Consider the following 22,071-nt stretch of genomic DNA (forward strand, 5'->3'; position numbering starts at 1 on the left):
GGGAAGCTCTCTGTAAAACTTCAGGAACATGTCAAAATCCCCTTTGCCACCTCTTAAAATAAACTTCTCTAATAAAAAAAAAGTTTTTCTGTGTCTGTCGTCAATGTATTTAAAAGCACAAGTACTCATTTTATTCTGTAATGAATAGGAATACAAAACTGTGCAAAAATCTTGAGTCACTATTCATTTCTTCATATTTTGCAAAGAAATTGTGAAATGGCTGCAGCGAGTTATTGAAACGTTCAAGAATTAATCTGAATACAGTAAACGAGACAGAAATAGAGTTTATACAAATGTAACAAGTTTGAAAGTCAACATTTGGTATGATCACTTTTATTCTTCAACACAGCATGAACTCTCTTAAAGTTTGTTGTAATTCCTTTAAGTAGTCTTCAGGAATACTTTTCCAAGCTTCTTAAAGGACATTCAAATCTCTTCTTTAGATGTTGACTGCATTCTGTTCCTACACTGCTTCAATAATGCTGAGATCTGGACACTGGGGAGACCAATTCATGAGTGGTAGTGCCTGCCCACCAATTCTTTTATACAATAAAGACATGAATTTCAGATAAGCTTTATCTGCTTTGGATAGTTTTTATACTTTATTTCTGTCAAACTGTGTTTTCTTGGGCAATTTTTGTAGATTTACATACAGTAATGGGAAAAAATTGCATGTTTTTGCAACAAAATGTTAGTAACAAAATGCTTTAATATGATTTAATATTAGTTCTTTGCTAACTTTTCTGTTGTATGTTTACACAACACTGGTTCACGGCTCGACTTAGGCGTCTTCTTATGCTTGAATGAATCATACGTCAGTTTTATGTCGCTTAACACCCCCCCCCCCCCCAAAAAAAAACCAACAAAAAAACCCAAAACAAAGACTAGTCTGTACAGAAACAGTGAAAAAGCAGCCAGTGTCCACAGAAAAACTTTGAATGATCTTCAGAAATCTTTCGGAGCTCAAGACTACTTAAAGTAATTACAAATACACCTGGGTCCTTGGAAGCCAAATATAAAGAAATTAGGGCTGGTTTAAGACTTTTGCACAATACTGTACGTCATCCACAAATTTACCAGTATGATGAACTATTTTCTATTGATTTGTATTCATGGAGCAATGCTTGCACAAGAGTTTAAGGAGACAATTCACTCTCCTGAACACAATCTCCTAATTTTGATAGCAAATTTCCCACAGCTCTCACTAAGACCTGTCAGTGCATTGCTGCTCTGTCATGCCTCTTTCAGTCCCTACACTATGTCATATATCTGTCTATCTATACACACACACAGCTGATGTAATCATTTCAAACTGAATTTTCCAATCTTCCACAGCAGTGCCACAGAAATCACTGATGATGACTGCACTAGTTATGCATTAGTTGCATTTAGTGTGTTATATTTTTAATCACTAATGACAGCCGCCTTAAAATCAACAGCAAATTCTTAAATACAGGCACATAACAAATAATTTAGATCTGCAAATACAAGAACACATTGGCAGATATATTTACAGCTTTCATAAGATCATGAATAAATACATATTGTAGCTTTATTTACATTACATTGGATTTATATACAGTGAGGGTGGTATGTGTATGTGAGGAACTATTGTGTAAAAAGAAATACATTTCTTTATCCCCGAATATAAACAGGAAAAACATAGATGTGTAATAAATATTGTTTTTGTCTGAGAGGAATGCCAAGCTCCTGTGCTGTGACTCACCACAGCAGCCCAACCTGTCACCAGAGCCTTGTTTTATTTTTATGAATGAAGACTGAGTCACAGGTTGTATGTGCTCCAAATCCAACATACCCTGCCACACTCTCTGTTATATGTGCTTTTTCCCATTTTCCAGATGGACATACTTTGCATTCTGTACTGTCTTATCATTTTCAGGCTTGAAGAGAGCTTGGATGTCAAGCATGGCCTTTTGAATATGCTGACCAAACCGATATGAGTCCTGTAGGTCAGACAGAGAAGGAGCAATCAGAGCAAGAGATAAAAACAGGAAGAGTTGGATCTATAGTATGCAGTGCTCTTTTTTTCTGTCTTACTGTGTCAGGACTGGAGAACTTGCTGGAGATGTGGAATGTGATGAGGTTTTCCCCAACAATGATATAAGACACACCGTAACCATCGTCAGCTACCTAAGATAACAAAGAGATGCTGTTACATTTCACATAGCCCTCCTTGATCAGGCCAGCAGGTAAGAAAGCTATGACTGTAACTTTTTGCACATGTTCATATTGCATCAAATTAACTCACAGGGCCAAATCCACCCCCACCACACACATATTTCGGGAACTTGTTGATGTCAACTAAATTGAGCTGCTGCTGTGGAGTCTGACTGGTGGACAACTTCCAGGGCTCCGAAAGCACCTTTAAGCATTACGCAAAGACAGTGAATTTAGTTTGGAAAAGAGCATTATACAACAAAAACACATTAAAAACACATGATAGATAATAGTGCTAACCTTAGTAAGAAATGGTGAGTCAACACCAAGGTATTTAGATACTATATAGAGACAGAAAAGGTGACGATCGATCCCAGAACCAGTCATGGCCAGACGATACATGTTTTGGTGCTTTTCTGCTGCTTTCCGAAACAGGGCAAGTCTCTGGGCATTCTGACAACATAAACAACAGGCAATGTAGTTTCTAATATTTCTAAATAAATAAATAAAAACTGCATTAAAATAATTTTTAGATTTCTTTATCAATGAAGGAAAGTACCAGCTTGACCCTGTCAGAACATCCAAGAGCTTAAAGTCCAGGGCACTGACACACATTACCTCTAGGTCTTGGTCACCATGGTCTTAGTAGAACAACATGTTCTTTAACAATGTGACCCATCGGAAAATCTAAAACTGAGTACATGAACGTCCCGTGACTACAAGATAAACATTATAAACCACATTAAGTCCAAAGTTGTTGTCTATTTTTATTAAAAACTTCTCCATTAAAATGCCTTTGACCTGTGATTCTCTTTATACACACCTGTCGAGCAGCTGAATGATATGACCTTTTTATTTGTTGTGGACATGGTTATTTGTTTTGCCTACCGTCGCACCAGCGTCCTCCATGGCTCTGACGAATGCAACCGCCTCAGAAGTGCAGGAGCGCACTGTCTCTGTCCGCCCATCTCTGAACATACGTGTCATCGATGATTCGTACGTCAGACAGAACACACGCTGGTCCTATAAAGCAAAGAGTTATCTATTAGTTGATGGTTGTAGATACATTTAAAGAAATGTCAGTGATTCTATGAACTATGGCAGGCCTACCCTAAACTGGGCCAGCTGCAAGGCCAGCTGAATAAAGGCATCAGGGCTTGTTCTGCACTTCTTGATCAGGCCTTTTCCAAACTCAGCAAACAGATAGCCATGGAAGTCCACATCATCAGCTATCTGCTTGGCTGAGAGGTATGACGTTTCAATGACATTTTGGCACTTAGAGAGGGTAAAAGAATATCCTAATTAGTTTGTGTACAGATCTAAAACACCATTAAATTAAAAGAAAAAACTAAAAACAATACCGGATATAAGAAATAAATACAAATTTTTCTATACCTCATTTGGAATCTGCCATTGTAGTCGAGTGGGATGAGGCAGGTTTTTGTTCACATCCCCTTTACAATGTCCCTCCTCAGTGTATCCAAGATGGAAGCAGTCTGTTGATAGAATATACTAAAAAGAAAAAAAAATGCAGCTGAAGAAAATTTGCATTCTTTGAATCATTATTTTAGGATATTTTCAGAACACTTTTCCTACCTCCCACATGTGTCCTACAATTGGTGCATCAGCCCAAGAATGTTCAACATTTACACCCATTTTTCCATTTGGATAAGAGATCAATGTAAAAGATTTGTCAAACCACCTGCAAGAAAAACCCCAACTTCTTTTAGGGAATCAGTTTGGTCAAAGTCAATAAAAGGCTTGGTCTTCTTTGCCTACCTGTCATAACATTTTCCATGCAGCAGGGACTTGGCGTAGCTATCAAGTGAGTTGGTCTTTGCAGGATCGTAACCCTGCGGCTCATCATCCAATGTCAGGAAGAAGGCAGCTGACTCGATTGCATCCAGGGATACTTTGTTTATGCCCTGGCTAAAATATTTTATCCGAGCCTGAGCCCATGGAACCCTAAGGGTGAGAGTGAGACTGTTTCCCTTTTCTGCTGAAAGTGTTTGAACATTTAACCTGCTTACCTGCTTTTTTAAGGTGTTTTTGTTTGTATATACCTGTATCCTGCTGTCAGGGCAGCTAGTTTGAGCTCTCCTGGTTGAGGTTCTGATGTATCATTGAGAATCCTTTGAAACTGTGTTTCAAGTTCACTGGGCAAAAGGTGACGGCCTCCAGTGTAAAGCCACACCTGGAAGAACCGACCCTTGTGGAAGACAACCAGGTGTTTCCGATCAGTCAGGTGCTGCACAAAATCTGTAAAGATTGTTAAGCCAGTAAAAAATTCGATTTAATTTAAGTTACACACAGTGACTTACTGAAAGCACAGCATCAAAGATATGTCCCAGTAGCTTTACAGAGCGATGGAACCTATTTGCTGTGAAATCATTAATAGAGATGTACCCACTAGTGCTGCATACTGGACAATGGGAAGTATCTTATCTGTGACTGATGATTGAGCACTCATACAGTACAGATCTAAACATTTGCTCACCTGTTTCAATGCCAGGAATGCGAGTGGTGTTAAACATCCTCTCCATCTGAGTAGAACACATAGGAACAGTCCCCAAAGCCCTCAGCTGAGCAGAAAAAGTTAACTAGAAGTCAACACAGAGTTTAACCTTGCAATAAAACGAGAGAAAAGAGTAATTGTAATGGCAAGCTATACCGGTGCAAGTTCACCACGTTCCAGTTTGCGTCTGTATTGCAACATGGCATGTACCACATTTCCTGCTCTTGCAGCCTGACGGTGTGTTGGGGTCACGTACAAGAGGTCCTTCACACAATAAATGGAATGACCAAACACAACAAAGTGACAACACAAAACAGAGAACAAACACAGATAACAGACACATTTATTTGAAAAGTTAAAGATGACGTGTTTAAATTATTTAAAATAAATTATTACCTCATTCCCATTACTAACAGAAAAATGAAAAAACGCTCAACTGATGTACTGACAGTTTTACATACCATTATATAGAAGTTACTGTTGACCATGATAGGACTCCTGCCCCTGAGGTAAATGTACTCCTCCCACCAGTCACTTACCTGGAGAAAATTACAGGTTTTTATTGTCTATCATTACAATTCAAGACAATTTCAGTAGCATGTTAGACAGAAAACACTACTCACATAATTTGTTGCCCACCATGATTTTAAGATTAGGCATCTCTGCAGTTGAGCTGCTTTGTTTTCTTTAAAATCACTGGCCAAAAGCTCCATTTTATTGTACTGCTCATTGTCCAGCAGAGGTCGAACTGACTCAAGGTACTGTGAAAAGAATATCATACGCAGGGAGTAGTGTTACATAGAAGCAGACGTCACGTAATAAAATGACTTCTATTTGCCCAACATCTCTAAAATTAGAAATATCCTGTCTCAGAGTGATGCAGAAAAACTAGTACATGCATTTATTACTCCTAGGCTGGACTACTTTTTACTATCAGGAAGTCCTAAAAACTCCCTGAAAAGCCTTCAATTAATCCAAAATGCTGCAGCAAGACTGACAGGGACTAGAAAGAGAGAGCATATTTCTCCTGTTTTGGCTTCCCTTCATTGGCTTCCTGTTAAATCCAGAATTGAATTCAAAATCCTGCTCCTCACATAAAGGTCTTAAATAATCAGGCCCCATCTTATCTTAATGACCTTGTAGTACCATATCAACCCATTAGAGCACTTTGCTATCGGACTACTTGTTGTTCCTAAAGTGTTTAAAAGTAGAATGGGGGCCTTCAGTTTTCAGGCCCCTCCCTCTGTTGAACCAGCTTTCAGTTTGGATTCGGGAGACAGACACTACCTTTACTTTTAAGATTAAGCTTAAAACTTTCCTTTTTGCTAAAGCATATAGTTAGGGCTGGGTCGGGTGGTCCTGAATCCTCTCTTAGTTATGCTGCAATAGGTGTAGGCTGCTGGGGGATTCCCATGATGCACTGAGTATTTCTTCTTCAGTTACATTTGTCACTCACTATGTGTTAATAGACTTCTCTACATTGAATCATTAATTGTTATTAATCTCTATCTCTCTTCCACAGCATGTCTTTTATCCTGTCTTCCTTCTCTCTCCCCAACTGGTCGCAGCAGATGGCCGCCCCTCTATGGTTCTGCCGGAGGTTTCTTCCTGTTAAAACAGAGTTTTTCCTTCCCAATGTTGCCAAAGTGCTTGCTCAGGGGGTCATTTGATTGTTGGGGTTCTCTCTGTACGTATTATTGTAGGGCCCCACCTTATAATATAAAGTGCCTTGAGGCAACTGTTGGTGTGATTTGGTGCTGTATAAATAAAATTTAATTTAATTTAATTAACAAAACATTGACATATCAGTTGAAAGGTATAACCAGAAATTCTGGAAGACATCCAAGACAGCTTTTCTGCAAGAGGACGTGCCAAGTTCTTCCCAAAAACCTACTGAAAAACTGTACACAATTTGAGCAGGGTGCAGGAAGGCTGCTGGAGCAGCATAGGTAGTATTTTTATACCTGTGCTTGGTTAGTCTAATAGGTTTTTGTATATCAACTGAATTATTGACAAGAACTTCAGCTGGTATAGATTGAGTTCAGTGTGAGTTTAGATTCAGGAACTGATGGAACAACAATAACTAAAAGCTTCTATGCATAAAAATCTCAACTACTTGTAATGATGTCCAGACCACGTTTCTATGTTTTTAGAAAACTATGGGAGCACAAATAAGATATGTGTTTCTGATCATGCAAATCCATTACTGTAACTACATACCCTGTGAATTGTATCATCCACACTGGGCACAGGAAGCCTGGGTAAGGAGGCCTGGAAACTGTAGAGCAAGGGTCTGCGTCCAGAAAACATCTTTACCAGGCACTGGTAACAAAAAAACAAACAGAAAAAGAAAAAAATCAGTGAAGATCCCTTCTCTTTAATGACAGAACCAAAAAGTCCCAAATGAAATAAGAGTCATGCCATGAATGAAAGTGAGACGAACATACCAGCCACACTTTAGTTGATGTACTCATTTTTCCATGGGACTCAAAAATCCATCCATGATAGGACAGAAGAGCTTTAAGAGTGTATCTCAGGAGGTAGATGAGGAACAGCCACAGTCCTGTGGCAAACAGGATGGCACTCAGCACTGCTCGTGTCTGTACTGACATACAGTCTCTGCTCAGAAAATGCAAAACACCGCCTTTGTCAATAACGACATAAAAACAGATAAATGACTCAAAATAACCGCATCGCTTGTCCAGTAAAGTCTAAAGGTCAAGTGAAATACTTCAAAACTGGGCTTTGTGGGATTACTGACCGATATGGTAGGTTTTCCTTGATGGTATCCATCATTCCCATAGACAGGTCTATGTGGATATATAAAGAGCTCATCATGGCAATTACAACTATTAGCCAACTGGAGGGACTGGCAGGGTAGACTCCTGCCAATACACCATTCTGTGGATATAAAATACCACTATTGGTTAGTAACAAAAGGTCTCTCCTTTCAGTTTGGATATTACCATATTAAGTGCCAGTTTTTGTACCTTGAATTGAATGGCTTTCTTCTTCCATGCTGTCACTCCTGATAGGTAGATATTTTTGATGACTTCTTGGCTCAGTTTAAAGTCCACACCATCTGGGCGCACAGTGAACTGGAAGCCTACCGCCTGATGTGCCTCAGCCATCTCTGTATTCTGCTAACATGAACAGCATTGAGAACTTATTACATTTAAAAAAAAATAAAAAATACAGTGGTCTATAATATTTTATAATATCTCCTAATAAAAAATACACATAATAAATTAATGTTAATTCATTCAGGATTACAGAGACCAAAGTGGTGCCCAGAAAACAAATTTATTTACAATAAAATGTATCCATCCATTCATCCATCCATCCATTAAGTTTCTTACCCAGTATAACTGAAAATGAATATAAAAATTACTGTACTTAGAACTACGACCCTCAACTGTTTTGCTGGCCAGCTGTCCCTGTTTTTAAAAGGGGCTATTGGGGAGACGTTGGTAGGAAGTAAAACACTCCCAAACAATTAAAAAATAAAAATAAAAGAAGAAAAATAAAGAAGGAAAATTTAAAAAATAAATAAATAAATCAGCAAAAACCACACCATAAAATTATTTAAAAAATGTAAAATACTCCTACTGGTGATGTAATGCCTTAACTAATAGTTTATCCACTAAAATGTTTTTGTTTTTTTGGGTTTTTTTTTTTTAATGACAGCTACAAATGTTTGTCCTACCAAGATCTTAATGTCCAAAATGCATACCTTTTGTTGTTTAAAGTCCCACACAGGCCTAGAGGGTGTCGGCACCTGTCTTAACCACTGGATGCCAGGTAAAAAATGAAAATCTGAATAGTGGTTGTTAAAGGTTTCAGAGATTTACGACTTCATGGTGATAACACACTCTAAATTATTTTCCACAGAAAAAAGAAGCTATATCTGTAAAGATCCCAATTTTGAATCATGCCTACTTATTACTAGTCCATTGAAAGGTCGTCACTGAGAGACTTACAGACTGATTTTCAGCACTTGCCACTGAACTCCCTCATCATTTCCCTCATTTCTTTCCCCATTGGGCCATGCCCAGGTTTGACTAAACATTGGGTATTTCATTAACTGTTGTCATACCACAGTTAACCTCAAGAAAAAAAAAACAATCTTTCACAGATGTGACTGACGGCAGTTTTAAAGAAAGCGGCTCTATTTGTCCTGTTTGCTCATAATGTGATAAGGTGGGTCACTGGCAGAAGTTTAACAGGTGTCTAAATGCAAAATAAATACACTGAAGGTTGAAAGGGTTCAGTCTTTGTCTGAGAAATACGATGACCTTCCTTAATTCTTAACAAAAATATCAGGACTTCCCATAGCAGTCCATATAATGGTTGGGGGCAGCAGGTCTAGTATTTCTTTTTCCATGTCATATGACTGAACAGTCACCAAGTGGGACAAAGTTCAGTGGCCAGATATAGTGGTACACCGGCTGAGCATGTGTGCAATCCGCAGACGGGCATGGAAATATAAACACAGAATACAACACGCAAATGTGTGCAAACCTACTGGTATAATTTAAGATTTAGAAAAGCTCTGCAGCTTTGTTAATATAGAAAAATTTCAAAATCTCGCAGATATCTAAAGATTTTTGTCTGTTATTGAAAACCCTCTTATAATATTCCAATTTTAATGCCCAAGCAAAATTTTAGCATTACACTTAGAAGCAATCAGAAGAAAAAAAAAAGCAAACATGCAGAAATGAGCAAAAATAACTTTACCTTTTTAGGGCAGTGTGAGCCTAAACCAATGGAGCAAAGGAAAGCTATGACTTTGGTTTGTGTCAGTGAGGCAATGAATTTCTTCTGAGCTCAGGCTTATGTGCTCTGTGCCCTTGGAGTGGCTTTCGTCAGGTTGTGGTCAAGTTTGTCCTTTCCTGTGCTTTACACACCTCCCCACCACCATCCTCGGTTTCTCTCTCTCTCTCTCTCTCTCTCTCTCCCATGTCATTGTAACAAGACACCAAACAGAGACAGAGCCTAACTGGCTACGTAACTGAATCCGCTGTAGCGCTGTGTTGAGAAGTAACAGAGAGCCATGTGACATTTCACCTACTTAGAAGTACATCTCTGCTATGGCACCAATAAAAAAATAAATAAAACACTGTAATACCAGTTTTATATTTGACACCGATGAGAATGGTTAAAATGGTAAATGGTAAATGGCCTGTATTTATGTAGCGCCTTACTAGTCCCTAAGGACCCCAAAGCGCTTTACATATCCAGTCATCCACCCATTCACACACACATTCACACACTGGTGATGGCAAGGTGGTGATGGTTAGTAGGACTTGAAGGTGTTAATCAAGGCAAGAAAGGTATTGCATTGTATATACTGCATTATTTTAATGTAAACAAATCAAACATTCAACATAGCGGGGTAAACTGGTCTTACATTTTAGGAAATATGAACACTGGACAACATAAGGACTGGGAAGTGATCTAGAAGTACTTGGGCTATTGCAAACTACATTCAGCCCAAAAGAACCTGCACACAACATATGTGTGCAAAGATGCTAACCATAGCATTAGAAATGAAGATAAAAGGTAGCTTCATAGCGAGTGAAGATGGGTAGAGGAGGGAAAGCTTTGAGGGAGAGTGTTTGGAGGTCCATGCTAACAACAGTGTTGTGCTCAACACTTGGCATCATCAGGATCTGATCACCAGCCACTGTCCCCTGACCTGCAAATGCCACTTTCTCAGCGCTGTAAACCTGGGGGGAAAAAAGAGCATTATCAACAATTTAAATGGAGTGAAAAATTACTTTGAATGAATATGTTATTTAGGCATCCAGATAATCCAGTGCTCTTCTAATATGAGTGTGGGTTTGTTGATTGTTTACCGGCCCCCATTTCTGTGACTCCGCACAGAACGAGGTTACCACATTCTCTGAGTTGTTGCCACCAATCACAAGCAGCCTGTCCGTGGCCCCCAGGAAGTAAAGTGTAGGGAGATCTACGCTGGCTCTGGTAAGGGTGGGAAGCAGTTCAGCCCATACATCTAATAGAGAAAGAAAGAATTCAAAAGAACCATTTATGAATCAGTGTACAGCTTGTAAATGTAAATCTAGAGCCGGTGAACTATACCGAAGGCATTTTCCAGACAGCAGCACACATAAGAGTGAGCTTTCTGTGCTGGAAATAAAACCAGGTTTCTTTTGCTGAGCTTGGTTGCTTTTTTCCAGATGTATGCACCTTTCTTTGTGTTGTACTGCAGTAACAACTTCTCTCCAGTCCTCTGGATGCTCCCCAGCACATAGATACACTGTCCAAGGGTCGTAGCAAGAGGAACATCATGGGACAAAGACATGGTGAACTGGAAGTCAGTGAGTGGCAATGAGGACACAAACCTGAGGCAGAGATTATACCAATAACTAAAGGAAGCTTTTTTTTTTGGAAGAGAAAGAATTAGAAAGCATCAAGTGCTGCAGAAAGCTGTTAGCTGTTTTGAACTAACAAAGAGGAAACAAACCTCCACTTATCTTTCCATGGGTCATAGCACTCTACAGCTGTGTAGAGAGCTGTGCTGGAGTCTGGAGTTACTAGAGAGTCCAAGTACCAGCCTCCCACTGCGTAAATACAGCCTTCACAGGCCACTGCACTGAAGTGCCTTCTGTGCTGTGGATATGACAGATGGCGACACTTTTCATTAGTGTTATATAAACGATGGAAAAAGACAAGGCAAGAGGAATTCGCTGGGGCTAAGACAAACAGGCAGACTGGCCACCTGCTTGAGACTCAAACTGGGAGACTGCTTACTTTTATCAGAGGAGATGTGGTGACCCACGTATGAGTAAAGGGATTGTATCGAAAGGAAGCCATGCTAAACTCCCAGCCTCTCTTCATACGCTCCCTGTAACCACCTATGACATACAAGTAGTTGTAAAGCACCACTGTTGTAATACACCACTTATCAGCCCGAAAGGGAAGCTCTGTAAGTGGACACCAATCTCCACTGTCCTCTGATCCTTGCAGGGTGAATATGTGTCGTGCATGTTCTGTTTCTGGATCCTTCCAAGAACTCAGGTTCTCTTTCCGTAGGGTGCAGAGGTGTCGGTCTCCTCGAGTCCTCAAGTGGACAGCTTCTTCCCTCTCCTCTTCATTCAGGCACCTGAGGTATAAATCGATTTTAGTGAAAGACAAACATTTAAAATTGGGGAATTGAAACTTTGCTTACCTGATGATGTCTGGGAGCTCCAGCAGGTTTCTACTCAAGTAAGTCAGTACTGTCATCTTCAGTTCCACACAAAAGATCTCATGAGCAAGACTCAGGTATGACAAACAGTTAGATGGGCTGAGCTCATCTGTCAGGACTGACAGGCACTTTGAGAGGAAGGCATCTGCTAGAAGATAGTTGCTTACCTCCAGAGACAGAAAGAGAAATATAAGAAATCATGATGTCACTCCTAGGAATTTGAATTACTAGCCAAGGAGGTTTATATATGAAGCTGTACCTTTATATGTGCTCCCAACTCATTTTGGGGAACTTTGAAATTATTATTGAAGGAAAACTCAAGCAGATTGCGGAAGATGGAAGAGGACACGTGATCCATGTGGATGAGGCTCTCAGAGGTCTCTCTCATGCTGGACTGGGACAAAGCTCGGAAGTACTCACTGCACTCTGAAAGTCTTTGTAGGTTCACCTTTGAAATAAATTATTAAACCAAGTTTTTTAAACGGCCTTTTGTTAACCAGTATGACTGGAAATCTCACACGTTGCTTAATACTCACAAGAAATGCATGTGGGCTGGTTTGGACTGTAACCTTGGTTTCATCACCATCTCCAAGGAGATATGTGCGGAGCGCTTCATTAGTCTTCCATTCCTCTGAGTCTGTTTGGCATAATGCTCTGTCTGTGACAGCTGAGGACGCTATCCAGTTGTTGACTATTGGAAAAGCATCCAAAATCCTTCTAAGAATGCATTTCAGCCAAAAGCTTACCCACTCAAAAAGTATCATAACGTATTGCCTGAGATTATTCATCTGAATGACAGAGCGCTGTCTGGATCAAAGTTGCACCTCACTGTAATTCAGAAATGAAATGCAGGTCCTCCATATAAGGTAAGCCAGGCCCGCTGAAGAATTCCAACAACCTCTGCACAATGGAAAAATAGAAGCATTTTAGTCCATGTGCTGTCAGCTGCTCTCCATTTCCCTGCCGCAGCTCTCACAGTCACGTGACCTTTAACGACGTAAACGCCAAAACGTCAGGGTCCGATTTCGTACTGCTTGGCGCTCTAATAAGCACGGCGAATAAAATGCTAGAAAACGTTTCTTGCCCTGCAGCAGACCAGGTGGACTCAGAAGGGTCTCTTAATCTTAGAGCAGTGCAAGTCTTTCTGCCTGATCTATTCTTGGATCACAGAGGTGGGATAGTGTTCAGTCTGAACATCATCGGTCACTCAAATTACTTTGTAGTTAGCTTACCTTCACATCTCTGTAAAACTTATCTAGACATGAAATAAAGCTTTAGCAGCTGAAAGATGTAAGACGAGCTTTTAAGCACATGTGTTTATTCGCATTTAAACTGAATTTGTTTAACAGAATAAAATTACAGAAAAGATGTTCCTTAAAAACAAAAACAGTCACAGGTAGTTAATGAGTAAACTTTCAAGTTTCGTCTTTGTGTAAAACATTGTTTTGGAAACTTTGATGTCAAATTGATGTACATTTATTCAAATATAGAACAAAGTCAAAATAAATAAAAGCATGTCAAAAAAAGCACTTCACATTCAAATGGGCTACAGTAATTGACTGTAACACGTTTTTATTATTGGTGAAACGTGCACAAATATTCCAATTTTTTTAATATTTTCTAAAAGATTGGTATATTTGGTAAGAATGTCACATATTTGAAGCAGCAGGTATAGAAGCAATTTTAAAGAAGTGGAAACAAAACAGAGTCAAATGGGCAGGTAGTTAGTGCAGCAGAAATGCACTGTAATAACAGTTATCTTAATTAGTGACAAGGACAAAAAAAAAGAAAAAAAAAGACTGACATAAATGCTGTAAGCCATTTTTCATACATGAACTCTGCATGTTGCTTTAAGTTGCAAAATGCTGATGCGGTACATAAGAGAGCCTGTTTCAGATGTGTTCTCATTATGGGAAAAGCTTTGTGCAAGTAAGGAGAGGGTGCTGTCTGGATAAAGCATGCAGGAGTTGCTATACACCACTACCACTTGCGCAATTCTCACATCAGTGCGATAGGACACAAAGTAAACTTTCTGCTTTGAATGTCCAAAACAGATCAGCGCTCCAGTTCATGTGTAAAAACAGCTTTACACTTTCTAATAGTTAAACTGACAGTATTTTTTTTCTACAGTGATGAAAATTTATGCAAACTGTATATTTTTAAAAAAGTCCTTACATAATAATTTGCTAAATGTAGGCAAGTTTGTAATGTAACAGTTAAAGAATAACTGGTGTGGAATATTTTTAAATTGTTTAAGGAAAAGGTTATGAAGCATGGAGTGATTAGGTAATAAGGGTCTCAGTTATTCCCTCACTGAATAGTCAGAATCAGCCCTTTACGATGAAAACTATGCACCCTATGAACATCACAAGGGTGAGGTAGATCTTTTACACAAATACATCCCATGATAAAAGTGTCTAATAATGGTCCAAGGAAGTGAAGTGCATCTAACAAGTGTTTATATGAAAGAAAACCAGTTGTGAATCAACTGTGGCCCCCAAAATGATGACAACATTTCACAATAAGGGTATTCATGAGTAAAATAGAATGCCTGAGGTGCAGAGGCTCTTTTTTGTCATTTCAGCTTAAGCAGACAGGCATAGTTCCAACACAATGTAGGGGGCAAGCTTGAAGAATGATAACGACAAACAAATGAGACAGTACATTTTGATTAACAAGCTGGATCTCAGCTGAAGAGCTTCTTTTGCTTGAAGTAGGCATCAAAACGACACTGGGCGTAGTCCTGCAAGACAATGTGGTTTATTACAAAAAATATAAATGTGTGACTTGCGCTACACTAAAAGAGAATAATAACAACAGTAATAAGAATCAAACACTCCTTACCATGTATCCAAACTCAATCTTGGATATCTTAGCTTGTATGATGGACCAGACCCCCCAGAGGAAGTGTGATGCTAATGCATATCTACAATTAAAAAAAACAAACAAACAAACAGAAAATCCAGTGATCTGTTGATCTGCTGTAACTTGTTCTAATTGATCGTCAGCACTGCTGTAAAATCTATTTAAGGCTGTTTTACCTGTTTGCTTCAATTATTAAATCTTCTTCAATTTGTGTCTGGTCCACAGCAACGTTAGTGTCTTTGTGCTGTTCTGCCAAATAACTTCTAATAAAAAGAAGCTGAAATTTAAAAAAAAGTTACAAGTTAGTGAGTGTGGCTAAACTTCCAGCTGTTTCTGATTTAACTGATTTGATTTGACTGCATGTGCAGCATTTGATCTCGCTATTAAACATAAAAATGTATGAAGTTTCACCATTAGATGGCACTGCATAACCAGTCTATCCCATCAAGGGAGATGACTTCAAAGTTTTGGTTTGAACATCAGCCCAGTTTTATTTTTCCAAGGAAAGATTAGTAGAAAGTTTTCTAACTAGCTTTATATCAAAACAATAAATAAGGAATCAGATCCTAAATGTACTGAAGAGAAAGAAAAACAAATATAGTGAAGCTGTGCGAGTATTAAATCAAGACAAAACACAGCACAATATTTGTGTCATTAATTGAATGCATCTATTAAAAGTGAATCCAGGAGTTACTGCCAAAAATCAACCAGTGTGCGTATACATATCTCCAAGTAAATGTTTCAAATCCAAGTTTTCTGCACGGTTTTCCTTGACAGTACATCAACTTACCTTCTATATTATTACAACTTCTATATTCATAATTACAATGCAGCATGTCAGGAGTAACTAATTTAAGCAGTGTTAAAAATGCAGCTCAATTTGAATACTCTTTATTTGGCGCTAGTGTTTTTTCGGACTGACCTGCTGCTCTCTGGTTGGATAGTTCTCTGGTGTGGCTTTGTAGAAAGGCCACTCATTGTAGGTGTAGTCGTACATCCACTCACAGAAATGGTTGCCAAAGTCAAAACCCCTACAAAAAGGAACACATTGTGTTATTTACCTTCACGTACAGGTGGCACAATTATTTGATTGCTAAATCAAGACAACATTCCCCTTACACATTACCTGTAGTTGTAACTGCTGTATTCAAAGTCTATGAGCATGAGTTTTTCCGCTGAGGAATGCTTTCCGTCTTCCAGCATGAGGATGTTGCCTGCAGCAACAAAACAAGAAGTGAGGCTTTAGCTTAACAAAATGAAGTAGTAGCATTTACTACCAGACTGGTCTTCCAATATTACATTTCTTTTGACATTATAAAAAACTTTAATGTGAAATAACTTATAGTTTGAATCATAATTAAATGATAAATCTTCATTGTATAATGCAAAAAAAAAAAAAAAGAATCCAAATGTCCTTTTTGCCCTTAATTCTAATACTGAAAACATTAAAGCATACATTGATAATTTACAGTAAATTGTGCCTTTAGCATCTTGGCACAAGCTTTTTTTGTTGGCTTTGCAAAGACTGTCCTAAAGAGATGAACTGAAATTTTCACAGTTTGGTGTAGAAGAACTCAACTGGTCTGCACAGAGTGCCGATGTCACACCTTTAAGATGACATGGAACAGTTTTTCTGAAGCAAGTTTATCAGCTGTCAGCTTATGTGTATCAAACCCTGAAAATGCTTTTATAGCTGCAGAGCTATGACTATAGCTGAACATGAGCTGTCCCTATTAAAAACTACAACCCAGCTTGCTCTTGACTTATATAATGCACAGCTTTCGTAAGAATTGTGACAGTGAAACCAGAGGGTGGGATCTATCGGACCACACCAGAGGCGTAATGATAGGCGGAGCTATGACTGGATGGATGGATGGAAGATTTTACCTTCTTGGACGTCATTGTGGCAAAACACCACTGGTGAGGGAGTTGCTGCGAGCAAAGCACTGTTGTGGAGACATGGGGCAAGAAAAACCAAGTAGGTGATGAAAGAAAAAGAGAGAAACTTGAACACACAAATCTTAGTGATGGATATGCAGCTAGTGCATTTTATGCAATATAACACTACAATTTAGAACTTCCATGAGAAAAGTGTAGACATCCTAATCTACCAGAATTAAACTTAAGCAATAGCACACAATAAGTGAATAAACTGTGTCAATATTGCACTGTAAGATAAACTGAACTAATCAACAGTTATTACAGGTCCACTCTTATTTGTTGACAGCATGGATAGAGCACTGTACAAAAGTCAGGGGTTACTAATACTACGATTTAGCACAATTATTTCTGCTATTCAGCCAGGATATGTAAAGATATTAAATGTGATAAACACTAAGCCATTCAAACCAAGTAAAAATTTACAAATCAATACTCTTGTACAAAAGCGAAAACTCCAAAATAACGTCAGTGACAACAGCAGTCGATTATATAACTGACACTTTGATCACTAGTAATTCCTGACCATAGAGAGAAGGCCAAACTGCCTAGAACAAGCTAAGATAACAGTACCCTGTAGTCACATACGCAACATGCTGTGACAGATACGCTTTCAACTCAGATAAATCTGAAGGCTCAAGTTCCTTGCAGCAGACAGCAACTACATATGTGAAACCAGTACATATAAACAAGACAATAAACACTGGTCTGATTCTCTAGCTGTTCTAAGGTCAGACTACCCAGACAACTCAGCAAGTGAACTTGTGGAAGCACTGGGACAAAGGTCACCTATCAGATGGAAGAATGAATTCCAAAGATTACATTTATATAAGTAACATAAGCAGAGCTACAATCCTTCCAGCTTTGAATAATGCAGCAAACCTTTTCACATAAAGACTCATTTTAGTGTAGGGCTGTGCGATATGACCAAAATCTCATATCCCGATATAAGAATTCTATCGTTCCGATAACGATATAAATCACAAAAATGTAACATTTTCTGTAAATTCTGTGAATCTCGGGCAGCTCGACTTGCAGGAAGTGTTTCCAGCTGCGCATGTAGCTGGAGTCGAGTGTTTTAACCGATGCATGAAACTATACATTTTTAGACATAAGTTGTAACGGCCGCCGTTTTCTTTGTGAGTATTTATTACACGGCGTGCTGCGGGGAAAAGCCTGTTCTAACGTTTGAGTCTAAGGTTTATTTTTTCGCACCTGACGGCTCTTTTTTACTTCTCATCTGTAAACACTCTGCATCTTTCACGTGATTCAGGTTTTTTTTGAAAAGTCTCAACAGGATCTTGAGCTTTATTGTGAAAGGTTTATGTGGAAAATAAACAAGTGGACACACGATGCTGTTACCTTCGTTGTTGCTAACGACAACGCATGAAAACAGGCGCTTGTCTGTCCGTAGTGTGGTTATATTAAATATAAGAGAAAGAGAGAACTTTAACAAATTAATATAGCCACTACAGTGACCGTCAAAACGATGAAAAAATATTGCCGTAAAGAGTTTATTTTGCGACACCACGAAACAAACAATAGCGTAAAATGAAACGATAGACGTTTTTATATCATCATCTGATATATATCGTTATATCGAACAGCCCTATTTTAGTGGTAACCTTACTTGTCTGGTGGTGAGGATACATGACAGTTTTCTAAATGTCTCTAACAACACTGGCAATCATTGATTTATACAATGACCTAAAACTTTATTGATTTAACAAAACTCATTTTCAAAGTCTTGATGTTGGCATGGTTACCTTATGGCCTCACCAGCAAACAGAAAGTCAGCACAAACTGTTTAGCTGCTAAATCTCTCTCCAATGCGTGACTCATACCCACTTTGTGAAGTTTTTGTTTGCGTTCCTGTATGAAAATTCGAGCATGTAATATGAGACGGCTCTGATAAGAGATCTAGCAGTTGGCTAGAGCAATGCAAATTACATCATTGTTCACATAAACATATTAAAGCAGGAGCTTTGTACTGTTTGTACTCTCTTCCTGACACTAGTGTGAGAGTCAGGAGGGGACTCACTGATTTGTCTTCTTCTCAATCTAAAGCTTTGTTTAAACTGTGTCCAAAAAGACAGTATACAGAATCTAGAGCCTGCGTTCCAACTCACCGGAGGCTTCTCAGTTCAGCAGGAAGGTCCAGTTTCATCAGCTTGTTGTACTTCTTCACATGTGCCTCACGAACAAAACTAATATTCATCACTTGTTCCATGTATCTAAAAACACCACAGACAGAGTATCTTTAACTGTGACTAAGTTACAGTTTGAGCAGTAGAGAGATAACATTCACATGTACTTACTTATCGATGGTCCCAAACAGCCACTTAGGCTTTTTGTTAAAGGGCATAACCATGTTATGGAAACGGGCCAGCTTCGTGGCAATCTCAGCGGAGATGGCTGGGTCCGAAAGCTGACTGGTGCGCATGCGAGTATTCTTGGAAAACAGAAACACAGCAAAATCTCTTATCACATGGTTTAAAAGACAAACAAAACAAACTGATGGGAATGACTCCAGCAGAAAGCAGCATAAACTCACTGTGTGTATGAATATACTGTGTGTAAACACTGGGGTACATCATACCGGAAGGTACTGTTCCAAGCGTCCCTGGGGGAAGATGCCATAAAGTTTTGGGCCTAAAGCTCGTTCAGCCAGGATGGCAAACATCACACTCTCTAGCACCAAAGAGTCCACTCCCTATACCACAGAGACACATGTGATGGAAGACACACTTACATGAGAATTAATGGCATTTATAGCATATACTGACATCAATAAAGGGGTGCAATCTTCTCTTTAAAATACCCGAATGATACTCTCAGCCACAGACATTAGATGCAACTTCTTGACATACGCGACAGACTAACCTGTAAGATGGCACCATAAACCCTGAGGAGCACCTGGCGAGGTTCGTCTTCCACACATTGCACGTGGTCGGGCAAACTACACAGGTACAGCAGATTACTCAGTCCACCGCTGCAAACAAAAACAACAGTGTTATAACAGCTAGGCCAAGCTAGAAATATCTCTCTCTAATCGAGATTGGAAACCATAAAAAATGTAAGCCAAAAGACAAGGCCACTCAAAGATACTCTTAAGGGTAAATCGATGATTGTTGGGTGCAAATTTACGATGAAATCACTGTATGACTCGTTTTAAGTAGGCGTCTTTTTATTATATCTTAAGCCTTAAAAACAGTAAACAGCACAAGCTTCTTTAGATCAGCCGGAGAGACTCCCTACTGTAGTTGGTTGGTGTTTACATAATCTTCATCGGCCATCTTTTAACGCACATGACCCTTCAAATTTGGACTGTTTCAGTCAGTGTAAACCTCTCACACTGAGAATAGTCTTAATTTTTAAATAAAATCACATGAAAAGATGACCCAGGTTCATTTTCCTTTTGTTTCTTCTTCACTCACGATGAGCTTACACACCACTCCACATAGTTAAGTTACTGTGTCTAAAGTCCCATCTTTACCACCAACGGGTCGCAGCAAATGGCTGCTGGAGGTTTCTTCCTCTTAAAAGGGAGGTTTTCCTTCCCACTGTTGCCAAGTGCTTGCTCAAAGGGGATCGTTCTGATTATTGGGGTTTCTTCAGTATTATTGTAGTGTCTTGACCTTACAATATAAAGCACCTTGAGCCTGTATAAAAAAAAACTGAAGTGAATTACAGTAATGTTGATAATTTGGAGGTCAAGACTGTTGGATGAACGTAGAAAACACTGGGTATGCTATCATTTTGAACCTGCAAACCAGTGTGGGAGGAAAACAAACAAACAAATGTCAGCTCAGAATAAGCCCACAGCTGACCTGCCACTTTTCCAACACTCACAGCGTCATAAGTTGTCTGACAGCGAGATAAGTAAACACTAAGGAGAGGTGGGTGTCCCTGCAGCTGACCCAACGTAGCAGAAACCATCAAGGATCTTGGATCTTATCGTCGCTTTACTTGAAACCATGAACACAAACTGGTTCCTACAGATTAGTATGTTTTAAAAAACGACTAATAATAATACCCTATCATTTAAATGAAGACATTATTGTGTTTTATTATCCACCGTACTGCTATAACTTTTAAGAATTTTACCTGACAATGCTGATTTGAAAATCAGCATCTTCAATGGTCTTCCACGACCCCGACAGAAAGTCTCGGCACCAATTTATGGCCTTATCCCTGGTGTCCCGGTCGACCTCTTCGCTTCTCCCATCCCGGAAGGACTCTGCCTCCGAGTCGTCATCACAGTTGGCCCCTAATAGCGGACTATGAGTCCTTAGGTGTCTCTGGTTTAGAACAAGCGTGCTCTCCACTTGCTTCTTCACAACCGGAGTATCTGTTTCTTCTGTAGTGACTGTGGCAATGCTGGTGCTGTAATTCTCCGGCCCTGAACTATTTTCTTTGCCTAAACCCGCTTCGCCGCAACTGCTTGCTACACTTCGGCTGGGCTGCATGTTGAATTTCCGGGCGGACAGTGAAGGAATAGCAGGGTGAAATGTCGGTCTGAGGCGACAGGAGGGGCTCGCTGACACACGCAGTCCGCCTGTAAAGCTGCTTAACCGGAAGAGCCGACCATAACTGGATATTATGAACCGCATGGGAGGCGGCTGACAGCGTAACCGTAATATATTCAGATTGCTGTAAACTCATTACGCAGACAACGTACCAGTGGATTGATGAGCCGAGATGAAGAATTCGACGTCCAATCAAAATTCGAGAGCGAGTTCACACACAAATCTCATTGGTCGTTGCTGGCAGTAGCTTCCTACGTCACGTTCGCTGAAGGTTTCTGGGAAATGAAGTTTTTATTTGTAATTGACTGTGGCGCATATCTTTGAATTCATTGAGTGCAATGAATAATATGATTTCAGAGTGTATTCGCTGATATTATTTGGCAGGAATGTGGGAGAAAAAGGTCTAGTTACTCTTTGCTTGCGTCTTATTCAACATAAAACTGAGTTTTAAAACTTTTTCAAGTGTGGGTTGTTTTCAATTGCCCACAGTAGTACGATGAAGCTTATTCTTTCTTGCAATCCCTTAAAATGAATATACTCTGTCTATTGTGAGCAGGTAAGTTAAAGAGCCGGTATCTAACTTTTCATTTAGTTGAAAGCAAAATTTTTATTTGCAGACGCCCAAACAGAAAGGGCTATGCATTATTACTCTTACCTTATAATTAAAGTAGGAACATTTATGTTTACACTTTCTTAATTTTACTTGAAGTACTTTATATTGATTACACTAAAATGAGGAGGCTATTCTAACTAACTGACTATGCCACTGTTTATTTGTTTGTTGGATTTGAGAAAAACAAATTTTAACAGAGGTGCAGTGGGAGTTTGTGTTTTCT

At 39.2% G+C, this 22,071-nt stretch overlaps 3 protein-coding genes across 4 annotated transcripts; all 3 read right to left on the bottom strand.

The window, feature by feature from the left end:
• Positions 1 to 1,382: 1,382 nt before the first annotated feature.
• Positions 1,383 to 9,574, bottom strand: cpt1b (carnitine palmitoyltransferase 1B (muscle)). 2 transcript variants are annotated; one of them, XM_004553336.4, is made up of 19 exons: positions 9,431 to 9,574; positions 7,684 to 7,833; positions 7,455 to 7,594; positions 7,141 to 7,312; positions 6,914 to 7,015; positions 5,317 to 5,454; positions 5,155 to 5,232; positions 4,850 to 4,957; positions 4,676 to 4,760; positions 4,242 to 4,437; positions 3,958 to 4,143; positions 3,775 to 3,880; positions 3,574 to 3,690; positions 3,289 to 3,453; positions 3,067 to 3,201; positions 2,479 to 2,631; positions 2,270 to 2,383; positions 2,059 to 2,151; positions 1,383 to 1,964 (listed from the first exon to the last, which is right to left on the bottom strand). In XM_004553336.4, exons 2-19 carry the CDS (start codon positions 7,822 to 7,824, stop codon positions 1,833 to 1,835), a joined length of 2,361 nt encoding a protein of 786 aa, XP_004553393.3. In that variant the 5' UTR covers positions 7,825 to 7,833; positions 9,431 to 9,574; the 3' UTR covers positions 1,383 to 1,832. The 2 variants fall into 2 exon arrangements, with proteins under 2 accessions (XP_004553393.3, XP_004553394.3); XM_004553337.4 differs by having other exon boundaries at positions 7,684 to 7,836.
• Positions 9,575 to 10,034: 460 nt separating this feature from the next.
• LOC101481165 (kelch repeat and BTB domain-containing protein 11) lies at positions 10,035 to 12,997 on the bottom strand. The gene is made up of 8 exons (XM_004553335.4): positions 12,440 to 12,997; positions 12,163 to 12,351; positions 11,886 to 12,070; positions 11,468 to 11,819; positions 11,181 to 11,326; positions 10,904 to 11,058; positions 10,552 to 10,709; positions 10,035 to 10,422 (listed from the first exon to the last, which is right to left on the bottom strand). The coding sequence occupies exons 1-8, from the start codon at positions 12,689 to 12,691 to the stop codon at positions 10,237 to 10,239; spliced, it is 1,623 nt and encodes a 540-aa protein (XP_004553392.2). The 5' UTR covers positions 12,692 to 12,997; the 3' UTR covers positions 10,035 to 10,236.
• Positions 12,998 to 13,204: 207 nt separating this feature from the next.
• On the bottom strand, positions 13,205 to 21,408 carry chkb (choline kinase beta). The gene is made up of 11 exons (XM_004553334.4): positions 20,814 to 21,408; positions 19,590 to 19,698; positions 19,306 to 19,419; positions 19,025 to 19,158; positions 18,836 to 18,940; positions 16,656 to 16,714; positions 15,895 to 15,982; positions 15,691 to 15,799; positions 14,945 to 15,045; positions 14,748 to 14,829; positions 13,205 to 14,646 (listed from the first exon to the last, which is right to left on the bottom strand). Exons 1-11 carry the CDS (start codon positions 21,317 to 21,319, stop codon positions 14,590 to 14,592), a joined length of 1,464 nt encoding a protein of 487 aa, XP_004553391.1. The 5' UTR covers positions 21,320 to 21,408; the 3' UTR covers positions 13,205 to 14,589.
• Between the last annotated feature and the right edge of the window lie 663 nt (positions 21,409 to 22,071).

This window comes from Maylandia zebra, linkage group LG7, assembly GCF_041146795.1.
Source record: "Maylandia zebra isolate NMK-2024a linkage group LG7, Mzebra_GT3a, whole genome shotgun sequence".
In the NCBI taxonomy this organism is placed as follows: domain Eukaryota; kingdom Metazoa; phylum Chordata; class Actinopteri; order Cichliformes; family Cichlidae; genus Maylandia; species Maylandia zebra.